Source organism: Callorhinchus milii, unplaced genomic scaffold (genome assembly GCF_018977255.1).
Source record: "Callorhinchus milii isolate IMCB2004 unplaced genomic scaffold, IMCB_Cmil_1.0 Scaffold24, whole genome shotgun sequence".
Taxonomy (NCBI): Eukaryota; Metazoa; Chordata; class Chondrichthyes; order Chimaeriformes; family Callorhinchidae; genus Callorhinchus; species Callorhinchus milii.
This window is the reverse complement of record NW_024704765.1, coordinates 1,701,747-1,727,556: the sequence shown is the minus strand read 5'-3', so window position 1 is coordinate 1,727,556 and position 25,810 is coordinate 1,701,747. Positions and strand designations below refer to the sequence as shown.

Here is a 25,810-nt window from a genome sequence, read left to right as displayed (position 1 = left end):
TACATTCCATACTGTAATGTGAATTAACTGTGTATTTTGTGGGCGAAACGCGGCAGCCAATTGCGCAAACAGTGTCCCACAAACAGTCGTGGATTGAGTAATTGTGAATAGTAATAAATAATAATCCTTGCATTTGATGTATCGCCTTATCACGTCTCAAAGTGCTTCACAGAATATATTGTAAAGTGAATTGACTGTATATTTTTGTGGGCAAAATTAATAATAATTGTTGTCAAGTACAGGGATCTCGAAAACTGAAAGACAATCAGATTCAAATATAACTTAGGCAGATACCTGGAAACGCTAGGACTTTGGAGTCAAACTGGAGAGATTTCCTTACCATGTCCCCGATAACATGGTTGTCCTGTCTCCTGGTGTGGTTGACGCCCAGGATCCCAAACACCACAAAGACCATGGCTCCCGTGTCCACCAGGGGGCGCACCGCTGGCTTCCCACAGCTGGCGTCCACGCAGGGGTTGAAGTCAAAGGTCGGAGACGAGTCCTCTTTGTGCAAGAACGAGAAAGCTAAAGAAAGGCAGGTGTTTAAATCCTCCTTAACCTCCCTGGACTACCCTTGAACCCTTGAGCAACCTAGGCATCAGGTTTGATCCCAAAATGAAGTTACAACAGCAACAACAACAAATTACATGTTTAGAGCGCCTTTCAAGTTGGGAGGACTATCCCACATCTGGTGCCTGACCAGGACCACTTTCCTCCGCATTACCTCACACCCAACGCTGCTAATTCATGCACAAAAACATCCCACAGATATCTGTGGATGATGACAGAGTCTGGTGAGGGAGAGTAACTAGACCCTCCAACAGGGCTTTGCTCAGTTACCCCCAAAGCTGAAGAGAGTGATTGTGGCCAATGCGATGGGTTGACCTACCTTTCTCGTAGGGGACATAGAACGATCCTTGATTAGGGCCATCAGGTCCAGCACTCAGAATACAGCCAGGGGGTGCCAGACACACCCGACTGTGGAATGGACTCTTCCGCATTTGGGCGAAATACAGCTTCCTGTGGGATATAAACCAGGAGATGAAACCAATTCCAATATAGACCCACGAGCGTGAATAATAATAATAAAAATAATAATCAGGCATGTTTTTTCACAGTGCCTATTAACATCGAAGCACCTCAAAGTGCTTCATGGGGAATTGCTGTCCAGTAACTGTATATTTCGAGTCAAATTCTTGCTTTCTTTACTCAGACCGGAGACTCTAGAGAGGGGATTTGGAGGGATTCTGAACAAAGGAACTCTGAAGGGGTCCCTCAGGGAGACCAGGAGCCAGGAGGAATTTTATTCCTAACCCTAACCTGGAATGGCCCCGGAATGGAGATCCCGTGAAGTTCATCAGGCAATTCTGGTGTCTTTATTGAGGAATTCTCATTAAAACGTCAAGACCTGAAATCAGGAGGCAGTTTTGTCCTCCGGGGGAATAGAATCTGTGACTATCTCCCCCAAAAGGATGAGGATGTTGGATCCATTCAAATTTTCAGGACTGAGGTGGATAGGTATTTGTTAGGTCAGGGTATTAAGGGATACAGGACACGTTGAGGTACAGATCAGCCACGGACTTATAGGATGGCAGTACACACTCAGGGAGGGGGGGGCTGAAAGGCCTCCTCCTGCTCTTATGTTCCTCTCCCCCTTCCCCCCCTACTCCCCACCCTCAAAACTGACGTGAACAGTAAGGTAGAGAGCCAGAGACGCACTGAGTGTGAAGTTGTTTTGTAGCTGCCGCGTAGAAATGGAAGTCAAATTTCCAGCCCTTCCTCCCATTGCACGTTGACGAGAGCGTGATCATCCACTTCCTGGGACAACGGTAACTGGGCAGCCCCAGCCTGGACGTACACACCGTCAGCTTCTTGGTGAAGTTACCGGATGGCGCCATGTAGACCTTGAGATAGAGAGAGAGAGAGCGAGACAAAAAGATCAGCAGAACCCCGAAATTCCAACCAGCTGCAACCTAATCCGCCAGACCCTACATTTTGTCTTAAATAATAAATAATCCTTGTGTTCGAAAATCTTTCACAGTCAGGAGGACGTCTCATCGCTCCTCACTGGAGTTGACTGTAAAGTGTAGTGACTGTGAATGTGGCAGCCAATTGGCCCACAGCAATCTCCCGTAAACAGTCGTGGATTGAGTGACCAAATTCTGGTTACTGTGGGAGTGTGAATGAGGGATTATGATTAATGGTGCAATGACAGCTCGCGATGAGGTCAATTCCTGCCAGGAGGTTGAGGCTTCCTGTCTCCACCGTTGCCCACTCACTTTGAAGGAGGGCACCTCCCCATTCCGTGTTGCCGGTGGTCGCCAGGGGTAGGGGATGGAGGCGTCGAGAGAGAACCTGTAGACAGCTGGCCGCACATCGCTGTCATACATGCTCACATAAACAGTCGTAGCACCATCTGAGAGGGAGAAACTGTGGTCAGACAGAAACCGGGCAGGAGAGACAAGCATCTCACTCCTCACCCCCACATCAATCCAACAAGATTGGGTTTATCACACATGATATTAATAATCCCAAATCTTATTTAGGATTATACAATTATAATATAATTTCGGCCACAAAATACACAGTCAATTCACTTTACAAAGTGTTCTATGAAGCGGTTAGAGACGTCCCAACCACGTGATAAGGAGCTACTGTATATCAAGGATTATCATTATTATTATTATTATTAATCCTTACCTTTGATGCGGCACCTTTCAAAGTCGGGAGGACATCTCTAAGTGCTTGACAGGATTTACTGTGTCTTTTGTAGGCAAATACGGCAGCCAATTTGTGCACAGTAATGTCCCACAGACAGCGATGATTGGGGATCAATTCTACAATTCTGTCCGTTGGACAGGACCTGGGAGAAACTCTCTTCTCTTTTCGAATAGTGTTGCAGGATTTTTAACGTCCACCTGAACAGGCACAGGCGGGGAGCTCGGTTTATCATCTGACACCTCTGAAAATGCAGCGTTCCCCACAGCACAGCAGCGGAGTGTCAGCCTGACAACATGAGTTTCACCTACCTTTTCACGACAAAGAGCTGTCAAGTGTAGTGTAAATAGATAGTCTTTTTGCACACAGCCAAGAACCACTATCAGCCATGAGGTGAGCCATGACAATCTTGAGAACAGTCTTGACAGTCAGGACATTGGAGGAAGAAACTCTTTTTGCTTTTTCAAATAGAGTTGCATGATTTTTAACGTTGAAGCATTTAATGTTGATAAGCCAAATAAAATTTGGTTTAACAAGTCCCTTGTTAAAGACATCATCCCCCAGCAGTGCAGTAATAACAATAATAATAATCCTTGCATTTGATATCGCGCCTTATCACGTTTCCAAGACGTCTCAAAGCGCTTCACAGAATACACTGTAAAGTGAATTGACTGTGTGGCCGACTGCGTATTTTGTGGGCGAAACGCGGCAGCCAATTGCACACAGCAGCGTCCCCCAAACTGGCATGGGTTGAGTGACCAAATTATTATTATCATTATTTAATCCCCCAATACTGCACGACTGGACTGCGAACTCTGGGCTTGAACCCACCATCTTCTGACCCTGAGGCGAGGGTGCTAATAAACGAGCCAGGGTGAGCACGAGGCTGCCAAAGCTGGCAAATTGGATCTCGGCATCTTTCTCTTTGAATTGCTTTTCCTCTCCTTCCCGTCTGTTCTCACAGCTTCTCACCAACATATCCTGTCTCCCGAGACAGCTGGCAATGTGTGCGAGGGCTGGTTGGGAGAGGGGGGAGCAGGGGGAGGGAAGGGTTCGCTCAGTTGGAAGAGAGAACAAAACTAGCTGAAGCCGCTATCAGCTGCCACTCCTGCTCCAAATCCTGTGACACATCAAACAGTGTTCAAGGACTGATAGTTTTTTGGGGTCAGTCGGGCGTCTGATACATGTGCAAGCCCATCACCATTCTTAAGAACATCCGAGCCTAAGGAGAGGAGGTGTTATTTGGGGATCAGTCGGGTGTCTGACACCCAAAGAAATCCTGCTTACCTCAGCCCACCTTCACATGAAGGTTAGACACCACTTGGTCATTTGACATCCGACCAGCGCAGGTTTGAGCCCCAAGGAGGGGTTTCAATCCAAACCTGTCATTAAAGACCGATTGTAAAGGTAGATTAACCGTAAATTTAGAAAAGCCCCTTAATTATCAGTGTTAATTAAAGTATTAATTCATCAATTTGACTCAGAAGTTTGCTTACAACATATAGGAACAACCACAAACTACAGACATTTTCCCCGGGGAATAGTTGAAGTCTCGGAAGGGGGTGAAGAGAGCACCAACGATTGGCAAGTAAAGGGTGTAAGAAAGACAGGGAGAGCAAATTCTGACCTGGACTCGCGGTGGGTAGGGTGGCTGCTTTCTCTCCCCAGGGCAAGTCTTTCCAGCGTTTGGTTTTGGCCGATGTTGCCCGGATGTTGTTGAGAAGAGGCTGAGGCTTCTCCTGAAACAAGCCTAATACCCAAACAGAAATGCCAGTTACAGAGCTGTGAGCACTGGCACTTCAGATGCTCCCATCAGAGAATACATAATAATAATAATAATAATAATAATCCTTGTATTTTTCTTGAGGGATTATTACCAGGTGTGTGGAGTAAGGAACCTTGCCCAAGGTTTCGCCCTGCCGGCGGGTTCAAACCCAATCTCTCACTTGTGAGGCGAGTGCTCCAACCACTGACTACAGAACACCACAATCAATGAGCTACAGGACTCCACATTATGATAAGCCTTGTACCTTGTTACACTACTGAGACGTCTCAAAGCACTTCACAGGAAATACTATAAAGTGTAGTGACTCTACTTTGTGGGCAAACACTGCAGCCAATTTTCACATAGCAATGTCCCACATATTGATTTGAAGTTTAGGATTAATTTTATTTGAGGGATTGTTGGCCAGGCCACTGGGAGAGAGAAACTCCCTTATCTTTGTGAATAGTGATGTGGGGGTCTTTAACGGCCACCTGCACAGGCAGATGAGACCTTTCTTTCAATATCTCATCCAAAGGACGGCACCTGCAAACAGTGCAGCGCTCACTCTGCACTGGAGCGTCAGCATGGAATGTGAGATCAAACACAGGGTTTGAACCCATAACCATCTGGTCTAGAGGGAAACGTGCGAGAGATGGACCCAGGCTGACAGTACCATTGTCTGAGCCAGTGCTCTGGGAGCAGCTATTGTCCATCTCCCACCTTAAGCTCCATGATTATCATCTTCAAATACGTTAAACATTGTTAAGATGTCAGCTTTAAAGCCAATACTATTTACCTTTCAACAACAAGAACAACTTGCATTTACACAAGGGTATCAGATTCCCAGGGCCATTCTACAAGGCCAAGTTTTATAGAGGCACCATTGTATGCACTGCTCTCATCTAGATCCTGTCGTAAGCTTTGTCGCCAGCGGAGGCAGCTATCAAACCCATTTCCTAATTGTTTATTGTTCAAAAGCTGCTTCACCTCAAAGGGAAAGGTGTGTAATTGGGGCAGATCCTGAGCCAAGAAGTTAAAGCTGGATAATTAACTGAGCCTTTACCAGAGGAGCCTAATGATCTAGTTTGCATATTTCTGATCATCTTTGCTTCTGAACCAAAAAACACTGATCAAAGTGTTTTGGATCATCAGTAAGCTGAAATCAAAGCTAACTCTGTCACTAAAGTCTTCTTACATCAGAGACTCACTGGTGTAATTTACTTCGTAGTGTGCTTTATGTATCAAAATAGGAATAGGTTTAACAGATGGGTATCAGAAGCAAGAAACACAAGGTTATGAAATCACAAGAGAAATGTAGGAGAAGATGTGCCTTCGGTCCATTTAATCTATGTGGAGTCCTGTAGTTTAGTTTAGTGGTTAAGCTACAGGACTCCAGATCGACTAATCGACTAACAACCAGGTTCCTACTTAATGCTCGGTAAACAGAGGTTTGAGAAGTAAGGAAACTTGCCAACGTTTCGCACTGCCGGGAATCAAACCCAGATCCTTTCGCTTGCGAGGCGAGTGCTCTAACTGCAGGACTCCTAAAAGTCTTTAAACTGTAGCTTACAGAGGAACTGGCTTCCTCCCTCCCTTCACTCATTCCAAGATTTCAAAACATCCTTCTGACTGCGCTTTTGGTCATCTTTCCCCCTCCTCAGCCTCTTCAGCTCCCATCCCCAGCTCTTGTGTCCAGCCAGCAGTGTCAAGCGCTTTGCGGGATCCTGCCAACATGAAAGGAAGCTGTGTGAATGTAAATTGTATTGTGTAGGATGTGCTGCGCTGTGGAAACCNTTTTTTATCAAGGCCAGGGGAAGAAGCTGAGATGACAGATTAAAATGTGCTCTTTAAAGCTCACTCCAGCGTTTGGTGTTTTTGAAACTTTATTATATTTCGGTTCTGGGTTGCAATGGGTCAGAGAAGCAGAATCCCTTTTGTTCCATTTTATAAACTAAATTGAATCAAAGTACCGAAGGTGTCAAAGCTGATAGCTGAGTTGGGATTTGAATGCAGCCATCTGCAAAAAAAATCCTTTGTGTAGAATACAAATGTAAGTGAGATAGTGACATTGGAGCGAAATTTGACCCAGTGGATTGCCTGTGAGGCCCGCCTGATGGAATTCGACCTGTGCTCAGTATAGGAAAGGTAGCGTGGATGGAATCAAAATCTAATCATCATAATAATAATCAGAACATTTGACACGGACTCTTGTTCACAAATCAAACAGGCTCAAAGCGCTTAACGGATTTTTTCTGTGAATATTAATAATAATAATCTTTGCATTTGATATAGCGCTTTTCATGTCTTCTAGACGTCTCAACAGAATACAACAACAACAACAAAATTACATTCGTATAGCGTCTTTCACGTCGGGAGGACGTCCCAAGGCGCTGGACTATACTGTAAAATAAATTCACTATATATTTGTGGATAAAATGCGGCAGCCAATTTCACACAGCAGTGTGCCACAAACAGTCGTGACCAAATTGAGTGACCAAATCATTATTTTTTCTGAGGGATTATTATCCCTCAAAAAGGTATAGTCTGTATTTTGTAGGTGAACACAGCAGCCAATTTTTTTTTGGTCAGCCAGGTGTGGGAACCCATCACGTTGCTTAAGAGTACCCAAACCAAGCTGAGAATTTCATGCATCCCACCTACACATCTCTATCCCAGAGATAAGATAGTTGGAATGGAATGCGCTCTCTCTCTCTCTCTCTCTCTGTCCCCCCCTGGAGGGACACATCCTGCTTACCTAATTCCGGAGAGTATTAGGCGCAGGTTGGCAAGCAGACAATTTGTAAACTTCAATGTCTCAGAAACAACCATGAAGCCAAAGGCTAATTTTTTTCTGGGGGATTGTCAGCCAGGATCCCGGGAGGGATTCCCTTCTTCTTGATAATGTCATTTTTTTGCATTGAAATCCCTCTCCAGATTATCAGCTTTGCCATCCACCTGAACAGGCGGAGACAGAACCAGATTTAATGTCTCATCTGAAGGACAGCACCTCTGACAATGTAGTGCTCCCCCCTACATTGTAAGGTAATGTCCAGCCTGGTCTGTGAACTCACAGTATGCTTAGAAAGTTTGTGTTTGATGGGGTGTCACAGTCAAACAGGAAGATCTTGAGATGGACCTTGAAGGAGCAGAGGGAAAGGGTGAAGAGAAGCGATTCCGAGATGGAGTTCCAGAGGAGGACCAGGCAGGGTGGGGGACATAGAGCAGGCAAGTACCCACCTAGCAGTTGGAGAGGGTTGCAGGGTTTTATAAGGTCTCGGGAGAAGCAAAACCATGGAGCCCTTTAAAGGTGCGGACGAGCATCATGAACTTGATCCTCTGGGGGATAGGGAGCCAGTGGAGCCGGGCGAGGATTGATGTGATAGGCTCACAGAGCCTGGTACGGGAGACGTCACGAGCTGCAGGGTTCTGGATGATTTATAGCTTGTGGAGGGAAGAGTTGGGAAGGCCGGTGAGCAGGGAGTTGGGATGGTGATGAATAGTGTAGACTCTCACTATTTAGTCAGAATTTATAACAGATTCCAAGAGGCCGGGACCTGGCCATGATGGCAGAAAGGGTTTAGCTCTCACGCGTATTTCTGAATCAGACAGCTTGCATGTTAACAATAATGCATGAGGTTTCACCGGGGATCATACATGGTGTTGAACCCAAATGACTTTCTCGTGTACAGAAATAAATAAGTTCCTGGGGGCAGAGTTTTTCATTATGGAAGCGACTGCTGGCCTCCACAATTTATCACAGGCACTGCAGGCAGGACCGAGACATCAGACAGAGCTGGTAAATGGGAGGCGAGACAGGGTAATCATGTTGGTGGCCGTTTCCTGCGACCTTTAACAACTGAACGTAGGAAACCAGAGAGGAACATTCTACCAGAAAAGGAGCAATAGGGTGGAGTTTCACGAGTGTTTCAGGCCATGTTGTGAACCTTTTATTGATGGGGGAGCTGGGAGAGGGGCTCAGCATGGTGTGTGGCTCAGCAAGCAAGCTCATTGAGTCTTGGCCTGAAACACGTCACTTGCCTTTGTTGACCTGGACACTAGGAGAAACAGAGAGAGAGAAAGAGAGAGGGAGAGAAATGGCAAGAGAGAGCAAGAGAGTGATGGGGAGAGAAATAAAGAGAGAGAAAAGAGAGATTGTGAGAGAAATGGAGAGAGATACACAGAGAGAGAGAAATGAGGAGAGAAAGGATGATAAATAAATGAGAAGGGGGGAAAGAGAGAGAGAGGGAGAGAGAGAGAGAGAAAGAGGGAGAGAGAGTCCAGGAACACACTTGATCAGCTCTAACAAACTCAAGACAAATGACATTTCCTCTGCCTACCGATAAGGAAATGCTCTAAATGTTATTCAGAAATACCTTAACAGTCATACACAGGACCGATTGGTAATGTGGTGTCGTGTATCATCTTGCCAGGACAAGTTCGGGAGCAATAGCTTTGAATTTGAAGTTTAGAAGCAATTTCATGGCTGGTTAGGTCTGACTTGTGCTACTTTGGTACATTGACTACAATTGTGTTTTGAGATTAAACGCTCCAGCTGGGGTTAATGGTAAAGGCTGCGAGAGACTGGAAACGGCAGCTTGTTCACATAAAAACAATCAGCGATTGACCAAGGTGGACTGAAATAATTTGATTTTTCCCTTGTTTTGTTTTGTCTTTGCTTCCTGTTAATAGCGATTACTGGAGCGTAGTCTGCCAGATGAAGTCCGCTGCACGCTGCCGCTTGCAACCCCTTTCCTCAACACTTCAGATAACTCAGTAACAGCCTCCCTTGGTTCTGTACTGGAATAGCTTGTGTTTTTTTTGCAGTTTGCTGTGTGAGCCACAGGACTTATCCCCAGTGTTAGAGGGATGAGCTGCGAGGAACAACTACATAAGCTAGATAAACCAGGCTTGAAGAGAGATGTCTCAGAGGTGAATGCAATGCTAAACATGATTGAGAAAGTAAACCCAGGAATTCTTGCAGTTGTGCCAAAGCAGCGGGACAGGAGGTCAGAGGTGTGAAGGGCAATATCGGGGCAGACATCACCAAGTGCAGACACCAGCAGTGCATTCCAGATCACTCTTACCATCTGGAATGCACTGCCTGAAAGAGTGGTGGAACCAGATTGAACAATAGGGAATTAGATAGGTACTTGAAAAGAAAAATGTTGCAAGGATATGATAAGAGCAAGGGAGTGAGACTAGTTGGTGGCTCTTTCAAAGAGTCAGCCAAATGGCCTCCTTCTGTGCTGTAAGATTGTATGATTCTATTTCTTCAAAAGCGAAAAACAACTGGATCAGGGATAAAGGAAGAAATACTTTGGGGCTCAGAATTCCTCATGTTCTGTTGTAAAGAAATATTTTTTGATCTAATGTCCTTGCTTTAATTTTTCTTGTCTGTCACATCATTGTGCTTAAGGGTTTCCGAACCATACTGAGAGTTCCTCATACGCCATCTCCACACTGGAATTTCCCTGTGTCTGAAATTGAATGCACTGTGTATCAGGCACAGGTTGGCAGGAGCCAAGGCTTGGGAACTCCAGAGTGTGTGTTGGGGGTGACTGCTGGAGTCTAACCAGCTAAAACCGCATAACTTGCCATTGTTATTAACGGATGGCAAGCTTCCCGCTGCTTGTCCAGCTAGGCCCATCTTATATATTAGGGCTTTGGATTGCAGTATTGACAGGAGCTGAGTGGTAAGACTCCCCATCCTCAGTAGCTGGTCTGTCTCTCCAAGTCCTGGCGACAAGCCAGATTGGCTGTACTGTCACCAGCCATTTGTTAAGAACCTTATGGACCCTGCTGCTGCAGGAACCAGACCCATTACTGCAACAATTAAAAATAAAATTAAGCACTCATTCAAAGATGATATCCCTTGTTATAGATCTCTTACCAGAGTCTCTTACTTGTCAATTACCCTCATTAAATGAATCAGATCACGTTTAATCTCCTCATCTGGGGGCTCAGACAAGGTAGAATTTGGGGCCTGGTGCTAGCTGACTTTCGCAACCTCACCTGAGCAGGTGACGCAGGAGATGCCCTCGGCGCTGAGGTTATACTTCAGATCCAGAAGTACCTGGATGTTGGTGTCAGGGCTGAAGAGCAGAGGTGCCCGGCTAGCTGGACACAGCTGGATGGCAAATACAATGGACAGGACCAGGACCACGATATAAACACCTAGGAGATGAGAAAAATATCTCACTAAATGTCATTGTTTCCTGGTCAAACAATAAGGATGTAAGAACATAAAGAGTTTACTGGCGAAAGAAGACCAAGGTGCATGTAGTTCGCCTTCCACCATTTTGCCAGTCGCTTGACATGTCAGGTTCCAAACTATACACTGTATCCCAAGGTATTATTTTCCAGCAGAAATCTATCTAATTTGTTCTTGAAACAAATGACATTTTCTACTTCCACCGTCTCCCTGGGAGCCTGTTCCATAAGTTTACTGCTTGTTTACGACAATAATTAGATGTAATAACCTTTCCGCTTTACTGATAACTGGATCACATCAGGCCAGTGGCTTTAGCACCTTGGATCAGAAGGCTCTGGGTTCTATCTCCACGTCAACAACAACTTTCATTTACACAGTGTGCTTCACATAGAATAATGACTGAGCGCTTTACAGTGATGGAGTAAGAACCAAGAAGGGGAGAGGTATTCAGGTGGACACGAAAGATCTCATGTCCTGTCCCAAACTATAGACTGTATCCCAAGATATTATTTTGTAGTGAAATATATACTCTAGATATACTCTAAGGATACAGTATATAGTTTGGGGCTTAACATGTGCAAGTGACTGCCAGGATGTTGGAAGGTGAACTGGATGGACCTTGGTCTTCTTTCGTCTAACAAACTCTTATATTCTTATAGAGATGGTGCCTCACCATTGAGCCATCCAGTGGCTCCTTTGAACCTGTTGCAGTTAAACTGATATTCCTGAGATTAGCAATATAACCGGGATATAACCATGTGCTGCAGGCTTCAGAGGTCACCCAAGGCCGGGCAATTTGTCAACAACAACAGCAGCAAATTAAATTTGCATAACGCCTTTCACGTCACAAGGACGTTCCAAAGCATTGATATCAGACTATGTAGAGGTGCTCACTGTTAATATCAGACTATATAGAGGTGTCACTGTTAATATCAGACTGTATAGAGGTGTCACTGTTAATATCAGACTGTATAGAGGTTCTCACTGTTAATATCAAACTATATAGAGGTGTCACTGTTAATATCAGACTGTATAGAGGTGTCACTGTTAATATCAGACTGTATAGAGGTTCTCACTGTTAATATCAAACTATATAGAGGTGTCACTGTTAATACCAGACTGTATAGAGGTTCTCACAGTTAACATCAGACTATATAGAGGTGTCACTGTTAATATCAGACTATTTAGAGGTGCTCACTGTTAATATCAGACTATATAGAGGTTCACACTGTTAATATCAGACTATATAGAGGTTCTCACTGTTAATGTCAAACTATATGGAGGTGTCACTGTTAATACCAGACTGTATAGAGGTTCTCACAGTTAACATCAGACTATATAGAGGTGTCACTGTTAATATCAGACTATTTAGAGGTGCTCACTGTTAATATCAGACTATATAGAGGTTCACACTGTTAATATCAGACTATATAGAGGTTCTCACTGTTAATATCAGACTATATAGAGGTGTCACTGTTAATATCAGACGATATATAGGTGTCAGTGTTAATATCAACGATATAGAGGTGCTCACTGTTAATATCAGACTATATAGAGGTGTCACTGTTAATATCAGACTATATAGAGGTTCTCACTGTTAATGTCAAACTATATAGAGGTCTCACTGTTAATATCAGACTATTTAGAGGTTCTCACAGTTAACATCAGACTATATAGAGGTGCTCACTGTTAATATCAGACTATTTAGAGGTGCTCACTGTTAATATCAGACTATTTAGAGGTGCTCACTATTAATATCAGACTGTATAGAGGTGCTCACTGTTAATGTCAGACTATTTAGAGGTGCTCACTATTAATATCAGACTGTACAGAGGTGATCACTGTTAATGATATTACAGGAACGAGTTGTCCAACTATAAAGCATCATACTGAATTTAGCATTTCATACACCAACAGATTCTGTATTGAGTGCTCTCACAACGAGCCTCAGTTGTTAGAAATTAGAAACCACCTGGGGCTACAATGACATTGAGTTTCAGGGCATTCTTGAACGCAGTCTTAATTCCAGCTGTATAAAACTGCCACGTTCTGTGCTGAAATAGTAGGAAAATAGATTACATATGGTCCTGGGTGGAATTTTTCGCCATGAACCAAATTATTTTCATCCTAAAAGACTTGACATGTTGGGGTAAACATGTCAAGTCTTGTTAGGCAATGCCTGTAGCAACGTTGGCATATATTGGAGTTTCCTGATAGAATCACTCAGAGTCAACAATGATCAATCCTTGGTTTTGATAGAGCACCTTATCACATCATTAGACACTTAATATTTACCGAGAAGTATTTGTAGGTGAATGCGGCAGATAATTCATAATACATAATAATAATCCTTGCATTTGATATATCGTGGATTGACTGGGTATTGACTGCAAAACGTGGCAGCCAACAGTCAAGGTTTGAGCGACCACATTTTTTTTAAGGGATTATTACTCCCAGAAAACGATCTTCCAATCAACTAACAACGGTTCTACTTACTGCTAGGTAAACAGAGGTGTGTGGAGTAAGGAAGTTTGCTTAATATTTCACCCTGCCTGGAAATGAGATTTAATGTAGAGAAATGCGAGGGGTTGCATTTTGGTAGGAAGAATGAGGAGAGGCAATATAAGCTGATGGTACAATCTTAAAGGGGGTGAAGGAACAGAGATCTGGGGGTTCATATAAGCAATTTCTGAATGTGTCAGGACAGGTAAATAAAGCTGTTAAAAAAGCATATGGGATACTAGGATTTATACGGCTGTGGCTGCTGTGGATCCATTCACATTTTCAAGATTGGGGTGGATAGATATTTGTCAGGGTATCAAGGGATACGGGGCAAGGGAGGGCTGTTGGAGTTGAGGTACAGATCATCCATGATCTTATAGAATGGCAGAACAGTCTCAAGGTGCTGAATGGCCTCCATCTGTTCCTATGTTTCTGATGTAGCGCAACCCCCAGTACTGCACGGCCTTGACTATTAACTCAAAGTTCCAACTTGTGGCTTGAACCCACAATCTTCTGACTTTGAGGTGAGAGTGCTACAAACTAGGCCAGGCTGGTGTGCAAAATGCTCCGTGGAATTTCAATCCATAGGTCTAACCTGGTAACCTTACCTGAAATGATCCACCTGCCTTTCACTGCGGGGAGTGCGATGTAGTGATGCAGAAATCCCTGAAATCTTGTGATCAGCAGCCCAGGATACTGACTCCCATCTCCAGCTACCGTTCCCTCCGGCAACATTGAGATCAAAGGCACATCCCCGGCATTCAGAGAGGCTTTTTTTGGGGTGACAGAAAATGAAGATAGAAAAAAAAACGTTGGGCAAAAACTCAGTTGTATGTTTTGCAAACAGATAACTTCACAGTGTGAGCTTGGCTCAGTCGGCAGAATGATCCCGGGAGCTTTATCGTTCTGCACAGAGAACAGCTGTTCCAACAATCTACTTCTGGAATTTCCGTGTGTAGGTGGGATGTATGGAATTCTCAGTTTAGTATGGAGACTCTTGGACATTAGTTTCCGCATATAATAGGCTGACAGGACCTCGGATTAACATTTCATCTAAAGAATGGCACCTCCAATAATACAGTGCTCCCCCAGCACTACTCTGGAGAGTCAATCTAGATTGTGAGCTCAAAGTCCCAATGTGGGGGCTTGAACCCACAAGCTTCAGGCTCAGAGGCCACAGAGGGGGAGCCAGCACCATCAACGGTGAAGTTGCCAATGCTGCCAAACCTTAAAAGAAAAGTGACTCTGACAAGGCTGGCGAGAACGACAGCGCTGGTCAGATACTTGATGCTTTTAAGAAGTCGCCATTGAAGTTCTGGATCTGACAGGGACTGACTGATTAAACTGAGGGATTGTTGGTCAGGACAAAGGGAGAAACATTCTTCACTTTTTCGATAGCACTGCAAGATCTTAAACATCCCTCTGTATGGATAAATGGAACATCTCATCTGATGGATGGTTCCTCTGATACTCTCAGGATTGTAGTGGAGCATCTACCTAAACTATGAGCTCAAGTAATAAAGATAATAATAATCCTGGCATTTGAGACGTCTCAAAGCGCTTCACAGGATATACTATAAAGTGGGCAAAACACGGCAGCCAATTGCACACAATGAAGGCATTACGTTGGGCCTAGTATATCTGAGCCCTTGTGAGGAGGTAGCTGTTTGTCCGCTCGGATTTTCCTGTGGTTTATTTTACCCGTTTCTTCTTCAACGGAGAGAAGAGGAATATCGTCATCCAGGTACTGCAGCGAGTCCTGGTCTGTGATGAGGAGTGAGGAGTCACACTCTTCGGAAGACACCGTGCCTTTCCTCCGGCACTTTTGCTGGCAGCTAGAGCAAAAGATTATAAAAAAGATTTTTATAACATGGACAAAAACAAGGTGCACTGTGACCATTTAAATACAACAACAACAAATTACATGTCTATCACGTTGGGAGGAAGTCCCAAGGCGCTAGACAGTCAGGGATATGGCCCGAGCTTGGAGTTGGGATCAGGAAGGGTGGAGGGCAGGAAATACTATTGTTTTTGAGTCAGAAGCTTGGATGCGACACTCCAGTGCAGTGCTGGGGTTGCACGACATTGTCAGAGTTGCCGTCCTTCAGAAGAGATGGTAAACCCAAGGTCCTCTCTGTCTATTCAGGTGGATGTTAAAGATCCCGTAGCGTTATTCAAAAAGAGAAGGGAGTTTCTCTACATGCTCTGCCCATTAAATCTCCCACACAAAGATCATGAACAGAAATTGATCAGGTAAGCAAAATGAGAAACTTGCCAGAGTGTCTCAATAGTAAACCACAAACAGTGGTGAATTGAATGACCAAATCATCTTTTTTGAAAGGATTATTCCCCCCGGAAAAGTGATCTGTTAATCAACTAACAACCAGGTTCCTACTTCCTGCTCGGTAAACAGAGGGGATAAACAAGAGATATCGCCTCCGTGAGGCGGGTGAGTGTGAATGTGGGAACGATACTGAATATTCTTTATGTTCCAGGTCTTGTCTTGAGAATGGATGTGATCTCGGTGTTGGTACACAGGAAGATAACTTTGGCTGCCACAGCATAAGTGCCAGTAACATCAACATCAGGGCTGAGGATGCAATCAATGAGCTGCCACTGATTCAATGAGATCTCTGCAGATACAGGCCAGGCTTCCTTCCTTATCACTGCTACTCCCGATAACAGTGAAGCGAGCAAGCAAGCGCACACTGTCTAGATTCCATTAGCAACCTTCTAATTAAACCCAGTGATCTGATAACTGAGCGATGCAGTCAATGCTCGCGGCTCAGTCACTTCAGCAACTGTGTCTCAGAGACTGGGGCTCAAACCCTGTCCTGTTTGTTGTCAGTCATTGAGAAAGTAAATGCTTTTTAGATGTACCGAGATACCAGGACAACAGCTTTGGGTTTGCAAAGGGCAATTTCACAATCACAAGATTGATTCGGATGAAGAACGCCCTTCGACCCATTTGATCTCATCGTTCCAGAATACACAGTTCACTTTCTTTCCATCACAGCATCAAGCTGTGTATTACAGAGTCCCAGTGTCCTGCCCTCAAACAGCCTTCCTTGGCAATATGTTTCAGTCGTTAATTACTCTCTGGATAAGGACACACTTCCTAGGGTCTGTTCTGAAAATGCCCCTTTACAACTCTAAACCTATGGCTTCTTATTCTACTTGTCTTGGTGGATCCTAAAGAATTGTTCTGAGTTAACATTTTCAATCTCATACAAAATTCTGTACACCTCTATGAGGTCTCCCATGAGACGTCTTCTCTTAAGACTGAAGAGTACCAGTTTATTTAATCATTGTTCATAGCTCATTCCTCTGGGGATATTCCTATTTGCTCTCGTCTCATTGCCTCGAGGAGCTCGGCAGCCTCATTATGTCATAATGATCATTTAAAAAAAAAGCTTGATTCTGCGATGGGAAGACAGTCGGGTGAATATTCTGGAAGGATGAAATGAATGACCGAAAGAACCCCACATATCTATCAGTTAGTAGAAATCCCGTTGTTAGTCGATTGGCGGATCGCTTTCCAACGATAATAATCTCTTTNAAAAAATCAGTCACTCAATCCACAACTGTTTGTTGGACACTGCTGCTCACGATTGGCTGTCGCATTTTGCCTACAAAAATACACAGTCAATCCAATCTTCAATGTATTCTGTGAAGCTCTTTGAGACGTCTCAACGATGTGATAAGGTGCTATATCAAATGCAAGATTATTATTATTATAATTATTAATTTCCTCCACTGCTCCAGTCTGAAGGACAACCTAAACGGAAGACGCCATCTTGTGGGAAGCGCAGCAAAGATTTTCAATCTGCAAACCTCTTCTTCCCGCAATGTGAGCGAGCAGCTACTTGCTCAGCCTTGGTCCCTGGGGAGTATTGAATGGCTCTGTTCGTGACTGTTTCGCTCAGAATCAAAAACTCATTCTACATTCTATAACATTGTTTCCACTTACACAAGTCCCTGAAATATTGATTTGTACTCTTTCGGTTCGAGTCTTCAAAAGTACTCTCCACTTTGACGGCGGCTGAGCATTTTGCCCTGTTGTATGATTATTTTTGGGAGGGTCAGCCGGGTGTCTGACACGTGCGCAAACCCATCACAGTATCCAAACCCAACTGAGAATTCCATGCATCCAACTTACACATGAAAATCCCACAGCTAGATTGGAATGCTCTCTCTCTCTCTCTCTCGCTCTCTCCCTGGAGGGGCGCACCCTGCTTACCTAATTCTGGAAAGTGTTAGGCGCAGGTTGGCAAGAGCCAAGGTTGAGGATCCCAGAATGTGGGAACTCGGGAGTTTAACCAGCTAGAACTGCATAGCTTTATATGAAATGGGCGAGTTAGATCTCTATTTTATACCAATCTCTTGTTCCAGAGCCATCTTTCCAAATCACCACAATACTTGATTGATACCAGAACTACTCTACTACTAACACTCCTTGCATTTGATATAGTGCCTTGTCGAAAACTTGTCAAAACATCTCTCAGCATTGATTTGATGTGAAAGTTGCACAGAAACGCTACTTAACAATACAGTAGATGGTAAGAAAGAACTTCCGTTTCTACAGCATCATATCACATAAAACCACCTAAAGGCTTTTCAGTTTATTGTCAAGTGTAGTGACTGTGCTTTTCTATCGGTGAACATGGCAGCATTGTCCCACGCACAATTAGGAAGTTATTTGGAGGATTGTGGGCAGGGATTCCAGGAGAAACTCCCTTCCCTTTTCAAAAAAAATAAAAATAATAATGATAATAAAATAATAATGATAATAAAGAAAAGATAATGATAATAATAATGATAAAACCCACAACTGTTTGAGGATCACTCACTGCTGCATGCAATTGCCTGCCACGTTTCGCCCAGAAAATATCCAGTCAATTCACCATACAGTATATCCTGTGAAGCGCTTTGAGACGTCTTGAAGATGTGAATAAAGCGCTATATCAAATACAAGGATTATTATTTTTTCATAAAGCATCAAGGGATTCATAACATCCAGCTGAACAGGCACAGATGGGACCTCGGTTTAACGTTTCACCTTGAAGGACAGCGCCTCTCGCAATCCACTTCTCTGATATGTTAAGACACTGACATTGTGAAAATGATTTCTTCAACGAGTTGACATAGAGAGCTGGTTCAAGCCATGCTTTTTGCATCAATTGGCACAAAGCACTCTACTCCATCATAACGCATTCAGGACCCTACATTACCATTAGTGAGGAACTGTCGTACAAGGAACACAGATTAATACTTCCCTTCTGAGTCAATCAGATCGCTCATTCACTTTAATTTATATGACAAGGATTGTAGTATCGCTTGAGTGAATCCCACATTACTTTCACCGAACAGAATCTGCTAACATCACTGAGCAGTAAAATTATTAGTACTTACCATAGAGTAACTAACAGATTAATCAGGGATGCCTGGCAGTAACGTAAAGTTATGACATGTGAGGAACAAAGTTATACCGCATGAGGAACACAATTATGATACACGAGGAACAAAAGTATAACATGTGAGGTGAATATGAGTTGCAGAGGTATCAAACTTCCTCAGTGTAAACTGCTGTTTTTTGTCTCCAACAATTTGTATTTTCATATTCGGCCAAAGGAAGCTCAGGAGGAGATTCGTCACATCGTGTCTGTGCTGGGGCTCACTCCCCCACTGGAGCTCTCTACTCTAACCCCATTTCCTGCTCTCTCTCTCCCTATGGTGTCTGTCCTGGGGCTCGCTCCCCCACTGGAGCTCTGTATTCTAATTCGCATTCCTCTGCTCTTTCCAAATTGTGCCTCATTTTGAATAACACTATGAAATCTTTGATATCCATCTGAACAGGTAGACAGGACCTTGGTTTAACATCTCACCCAAAGGAATGCACCTCCAACAAAGCTGAAGTGCCAGCCTACACTTATATGAGTTCAAAATCCCGATGTGGGGGCTTGAACCCACAACCCTCTGACTCAGAGACGAGTGTGCTATCGACTAATCCAGGCTAACACCCAGGGAATATTCTTGGCAACTGGAAATGACAAATTGGTTACTGACGGATTACAAGAGCGGAGACCAGCTACATAAATAATCTCACTGCAAACTCTGCAGACACCTGATTGCTTTCTTATCTGTTACAGGGACAGCCATTCTCATCGCTGCCTACTTACATACTCCATCAGAAAGTGTCTGCCTTGAAAAAGAATACGCTGTTGGAGCTAAGAAAAGAAGTGGATTTTTCTGCTGGGATTTGCACCGTGACTGAAGCATGAATGCGAGTGTTACCTAATTAATGGAATTTTGTATGGTCCCGGCCTTGTTCCCCCCAACTTACAAACCACCATATCAACCTGTCTGCTCCCTTCACTCAGTGGGCACTGTCCTGCTTCATGTCCCCTCCCGCCCTGCCTGCCCCATCATTATCAGTTGGGCCTTCAGTTTTTCTGCCCTCGCCCTCTGGAACTCCATCCCAAAATCCCTTTGCCTTGCCCCCTCCCTTGCCCCCTTTAAGGCCTGTCTCAAGACTTTCCCCTTGCTCGTGCTTTCTGCCACCCTCCCACTCCCCGTCCCCCTCCCTGCCCTGATTGTGATGTTAGACACATTGGATTAGTTTGTTCAAGAGCTCCCACAAATCCTGCCTTGACTGTATTACCAGAACACGCCTTGCATTTTTATAGTATCAACATGTCTCGAGGAGCTTCACAAGGAATTCACAAGTGTTGTGGCTGTTTTATCTATCAAACGTGGAACAGCAATGTCCGACAAACAGTCATGAAGTTAATGACCAATTTTTTTAAAAAATAGGGTGTATCATCAACCAGGAAGCAATAAACTATAGAGGTCTGGGTTAGGGCCGGTAAATGGGACTGAATGGATTTCTCTTTAAAAGAGCCAGGACAGACATGATGGACCAAATAGCTTTTTTTCTATGCTATAAATCTCTATGATTCTATTGTTCTACAGGGGAGGAACTCCCCTCTCTTTTTGAAAATTAAAATAGGATATTTAATGTAAAGATGCTGTAAATACAATTATTACATTTGAGAGAGCAATTACCTGTGACCGCTTTGCGATGTGCTAAAGGTGCCATAAAGAAAAAAAATTCTCTCTCGTTTTATAGAAATATATTTCCCCCCCAAAAAAATCTGCAACTGCTCAGGTGTTAAAAGGAGCATTAGCTGTTGTGTTAGTAATTTGTTGGGAACATCTCTGGGGCTCTTCTCTATTAATTAACTAAGCATTGATGCAGGGATTTGATGTGTATTAACACGCTGGCCAGAACTGGCCAACTGGTGTGAAATTGATTGAACTTCAAGTAGTATTTGGTTTCAAACCGAGCTGATTATCTGCTTGAGAAAGAGATATGGAAGTACAGGCTTTTGTGTTTGAGTGCAATGAACTCACACCATCTTGGTTGATGCTTCAGTGCAGTGGGACAGTCTTCCCTCATTCCAAATTCCTTCACCTTGTGCATCCTCTCCCTACTTGAGGGCTCCAAGTCGCTACCCCATGTCAATGGCGATGTAAATGCAAGTTGTTGTTTTCTTAAAAACCCTTCTCTCTGACCGTGCATTTGGTCAACTCACTCAAACTCCCCCTGCGTCCCTTCCCACTCAATGATTGCCGTGCTCAATTGTCAGGTGGTTTGAGACAGATGTCCATCTATCCTTTGGATGAGACATTAAACCAAAGTCTCATCTATCTGTTCAAGTAAATGATAAAGGTCCCATGGCGCTATCCGAAAAGAGAAGGGAGCTTCTCCCAGCCATTGATATTGTTGTCCAGCAAGCTTTCCCGCTACCTGTCCAGCTAGGACCATCCTACATCTCATGCAAAGAATAATGCATGATTTGGTGTCTGAGCCTAGACAATGAGCGTAAGTTCCTGACGTGGGGGGCTTGAACCCATGATCTTGTGACCCAGAAGCCAGAGAGCATCTGACCTAGCCTGGCTGACACCTGACGTTGGCTCTGCTTTCCCTGCTGACCTGTTTGTTCCCTCAATTATTCCTTGACCTTGCTTATTCATGACAGGTGGAGACGCTCTGTGTGGGCGCTGTGGTGTGGCAGCTCAGCGGACTTTCTATACTATCAAGAAAGTAATTTCTCTGGGAAAAGCATAACCTGGTTTGTCGTCAGCATGATTGAGAAGGAAAGACTTGTGAAGTTTTTGTCAGTACAGATCTCCAGGCACCACATCACTTTCCCTTGCAGGCCGACATGCTCATTACAGCTTCCTTTCAGCTTACACTGGCTTTAATAGGTTTTCAGAGTAAGCGAGCCACAAGGTAGAGTTAGGAAGATATAACCCAGGGATAATATCCAGATTACTCCCAAAATTTCATCCTTCTTTGAATTCAGATGTTTTTAGATCCAGCAATATCTTTATGTCCATAGAATCAAAGGAGCAGAGCAGGGAACTTCATCCCAAAGCCACTCTTCTTCGCCGCCTCCCTTGCCTCCTCCAAGGCCCGACTCATTACCTTCCTCTTTGACTTTGTCAAAGTGCCTTCAGCCTCACCCACCTTGAGATCTTTAACTCGCACCTGAACAAGAACACAGGACCTCCATTTAATGTTGTTTTAAGCCAAAGGACAGCACCTCTGACAATGCAGTGCTCCGCCAGTACTACGCTGAGTGTCAAACCAGACATGGAGGGAGAAGGGAGAAGTTTTCGCAGTGTGTGCAGTGTCCTGGCACAATAATGCTCCAGATTAATTTGTCATTCACCTCCTGGCTGTCATGTTCACCAACAAAGAAAATTAATGATAATAGTAATCCTTGCATTTGATACAGCGCCTTATCACGTCTTCAACACATCTCAAAGCGCTTCACAGAATATATTGTAAACTGAATTGACTGTATATTTTGTACATTCTATGATGTGGTTTGAGGTGTCTCAAAGATGTGATAGGGTGCTATATCAATAGCAAGGATTATTATTATAATTTGCAATATCAAATGCACGGAATAGTATAAAATCGGTATCAAATAAATCAAAAGCTTTATTTTCACTTCTTTCTGTCTCCTCTGCCTGATCCTCTCTCGTGCAGCTGAAGTGCATCTTTAATCATTATTGTTAGTCCATTCATTCACCGCAAGGAAAAATTCAACTTGAAATTCTGTGCAGGTGTAATTTAAATACATTACAATCTCATTAGCGAGAAAGTCTTTAAACATTGACATCTTTAATTCTGCCGAGTTACGCTCATTCTCCCCTTGGAATATCATTTCAGCTTCTGTAAAAAAAATAACTTTTTTGTCTTCCAATTTTCACTCTGACGCTGTTGCCAAACTCCCCTTCTCCTCACGATGAGTACCATGGGACCTTTATCATTTACCTGAACAGGCAGATGAGACCTCGGTTTAATGTCTCATCCAAGGATAGATGAACATCTGTCTCAAACCACCTGACAATTGACCATTGCTGAGAGCATTGCCACCATCTTTCCATCCACATCTCAAACACACATCCTTAAGCATTGAGAGATGGTCTCACCAGTTAGAGGTGCAGAGCTTGTGCATCAGTTGTTTATCTCTGCATAGCACTGGAGGAGGAGAGGAGTGCTGGATACAGGAATGTGTGTTCATAAACCTGGATCCCAGGTAATGCCGCAGGTAATTCTGCAGGTAATGTCCCAGATAATGTCCCAATCCAATGAGTTACCTCAACAATTCAACAGACATCTGCTTTCCAAGTGTTTAAACATGCCACGGTACTATTGGAAAGGGCAAAAGGAGTTTCTCCGAGTGTCCTGCCAATATTCCTTTAGATAACTTGGTCATTCGTGGAGTCCTGTAGCTCAGTGGTTAGAGCACTCGCTTTGCAAGTGAGAGACCTGAGTTCAATTCCAGGCAGAGGGCGAAACCTTGGGCAAGTTTCCTTACTCCACACAGAGCCTAATAATAATCCTCCAAAACCAAAAACAATAATAAATTGGTGATTTTCAATCTACGACTGTTTGTGGGACATTGCTGTGCGCAATTGGCTGCCGCGTTCGCCCACAAATATACAGTCAATTCACTTTACAGTGTGTTCTGTGAAGCGCTTTGGGACGTCCTCCCGACGTGAAAAGCGCTATATAAAATGCAATTATTATTATTATTATTATTATTATTCACTTCATAGCTGTTCTTCAAACGCTGCAACGTGCCACATTCGCCTACAAAAATAGTCACTCCACTTGACAGCAATGTGCAGCGGCTTTGAGGCGTTGTGAAGTTACAGCCGTACTGTCAAATGCGAGAGTTATTATTTATAATAATTATATTTCACTGACCATCTCTTGAAGGATAAAAGGAAAAAGTACTGCAGATGCTGAAAATCTGAAGTAAAAACAGAAGTCGCTGGGAACACGCAGCAGGTCAGGCAGCATCTATGGAGAGAGGAAAATGAGTTAATGTTTCAGGTCATCGATCACCTGAAACGTTAACCACTTTCCTCTCTCCATAGATGCTGCCTGACCTGCTTCGTGTTCCCAGCGACTTCAGCTTTTACTTCTTGAAGGATGTTCCTTGCAATAGGATAAACAAGGGAGGGGAGAATCCATGACTCCTACCTGGAGTGGCAGAACTGCTCCAGTGGTGAGAGGTAACGGCTCCAGATACACAGTGCGGCCGGCATGAGGAACAGCACAGCCACCCAGCAGCACGTGACTATCAACGACATGAAGAGTCCAAAGTCATGAACAGCCGGGATCTGGGAGCGAGAAGTAGAACGAACAGGATTAGAAGCGAGGACAAAAACAAAGGCAAATTACAACTGCGCCTCTCACGTTAGGAGGACAGCCCAAGATACTGGACAGTCAGGGACAGCCCAAGATACTGGGGTGGTTGGGATCAGGAGAGATGGAGGGTGAAGAGGGTAGGGGTAGAAGGGTGACCGAAGGCACAGTCAAAGAAGAGGGTCTCGAGATAGGTCTTGAAGGAGGCAAGGGAGGGACGAGGTGGAAGGATTTTGTGGGTTGGAGTTCTAGAGGATGGGGGCAGAGAGGCTGAAGACCCCCACCCCCCCCACCTCCAATTATGGGCCTCACAAGGTTAAGAGATCTTTTGAATAATTTGATCTCATCCTTCCACAATACCCACCCACCTTGCAGTAAAACCTATCAAACTCATCCAGTAATTTGCAGTGTGGATTTCTTCCTCAGTCTCTGCTGGCTCCTATCCCCTCAGCAAATCGATGTCAGGATCTTCACCCTGATCTTCAAATGCTTACATGGTCTTCCTTTCCCCAACCCCCACCCAGATCGCTGTGATCTCCTTCAGCCCCACTCCCCTGCCCACTTCCTTTCCTCAAACTGTGGCCAGCTTCACATTGCCCCAAACCCTCCATCACATCATCGGTATGAGCGGCACAATGGAGCGGGCGCAGGAGCACTGAGCGGCTGTGGCTGAGAGTAACTGACCTGGGAAAAGACATTGGCGGCATAGGCAGAGGCTGTGGTGAAGGAGGTAAAGAAGGTGGCCTTGCCGGCGGTCTGGATGGTGTGGACCATCCTGTCCTGGGCGTCTGCCAGGTGACTGGCTTGCCGGTAGGTGTTGATAAAAACAAACACATCGTCCACACCTGAAACAGCAACACCAGAGAGAGAGAGAGAGAGAGAGAGAGAGAGAAAATAGAAAGAAATTGACTCTGACAATAATCTTTCCTTCCCCATCTTCAGGTCGCGCCTGAAGACCTTCCTGTTTGACCATGTCTATGGCTACCTACCCCTCCCCCCAGTTCAGAGACATGCTCCTCCATTGTCCAGCGTTCTGGTGCGCTGCCCTGGGGGAAGGGCGCTGGGTAAAGGCAAGTTGCTGTTTCATGATAAGAGATCCAAAATTCCAACCAGTCTTAATCTGCAAAACCATTTTTGTCTTAAAGTTTAAGCACCGTGCGGGCAAAGAAGGACGGGGAGGGGAAGGGGGGTGACCAATGGCATGTCGAAGTATAGGCTCTTGAGGCGGGACTTGAAAGAGGCCAAGGAGGGGGTGCAGTGGAGTGATTGGGGGATGGAATTCCAGAAATTGGAGGCAGAATGGCTGAAGGCTCTCCCGCCAATGGTGGGGCGGGTGGGTCGGGGGACGTGGAGCAGCCAGAGCCGGCTGAGCGGAGGGAGCGGGCGGGTTAGTAGGGGGTTAGGAGGTCGCAGAGGTAGGTGGGGTGAGGCCATGGAGGGCTTTGTAGGTCAGGACCAGGATCTTGAACTGGATCCTCTGAAGGATAGGGAGCCAATGAAGTCGGGCGAGAGTGGGGGAGATGGGGTCATGGAGTTTGGTGTGGGAGAGGACACGAGCTGCAGAGTTCTGGATTATCTGCAGCCTGTGGAGGGAGGAGTTGGGAAGGCCGACAAGCAGGGCATTTGCAAAGTCGAGTCTGGAGGTGGTGAAGGCATGAACAAGAGTTTCAGCGCCTGAGGGGTGAGGTAGTGGCGGAGTCAGATGATATTACAGAGATGAGGGAAGGCATCTTCAGTCATGGCTTAGATGTGGGAAAGAAAAGTTGAGGATCGAAGAAGATCCCTAGGTTCCTGACTGGCTGGTGAGCTGTAGTGTGCAACCATGGAGGTTGATGCTGCCAGAGCCTGAAGTACAGAGACGCTGGCGCGAACCAATCAGGAG

At 44.6% G+C, this 25,810-nt stretch overlaps 1 protein-coding gene across 1 annotated transcript in view; it reads right to left on the bottom strand.

Moving 5' to 3' along the window:
* The window catches only part of disp3 (dispatched RND transporter family member 3), a 50,226-nt gene that overhangs the window by 11,408 nt on the left and 13,008 nt on the right, over nucleotides 1-25,810 (bottom strand). Inside the window, exons 5-14 of the mRNA XM_007897775.2 lie at nucleotides 24,613-24,773; nucleotides 23,764-23,903; nucleotides 14,898-15,031; nucleotides 13,805-13,966; nucleotides 10,496-10,657; nucleotides 4,346-4,468; nucleotides 2,280-2,416; nucleotides 1,720-1,904; nucleotides 890-1,020; nucleotides 341-525 (exon numbers count right to left, since the gene is read on the bottom strand). Coding sequence (XP_007895966.2) covers nucleotides 341-525; nucleotides 890-1,020; nucleotides 1,720-1,904; nucleotides 2,280-2,416; nucleotides 4,346-4,468; nucleotides 10,496-10,657; nucleotides 13,805-13,966; nucleotides 14,898-15,031; nucleotides 23,764-23,903; nucleotides 24,613-24,773 — 1,520 coding nt within the window. The remainder of the gene's footprint in view (nucleotides 1-340; nucleotides 526-889; nucleotides 1,021-1,719; nucleotides 1,905-2,279; nucleotides 2,417-4,345; nucleotides 4,469-10,495; nucleotides 10,658-13,804; nucleotides 13,967-14,897; nucleotides 15,032-23,763; nucleotides 23,904-24,612; nucleotides 24,774-25,810) is intronic.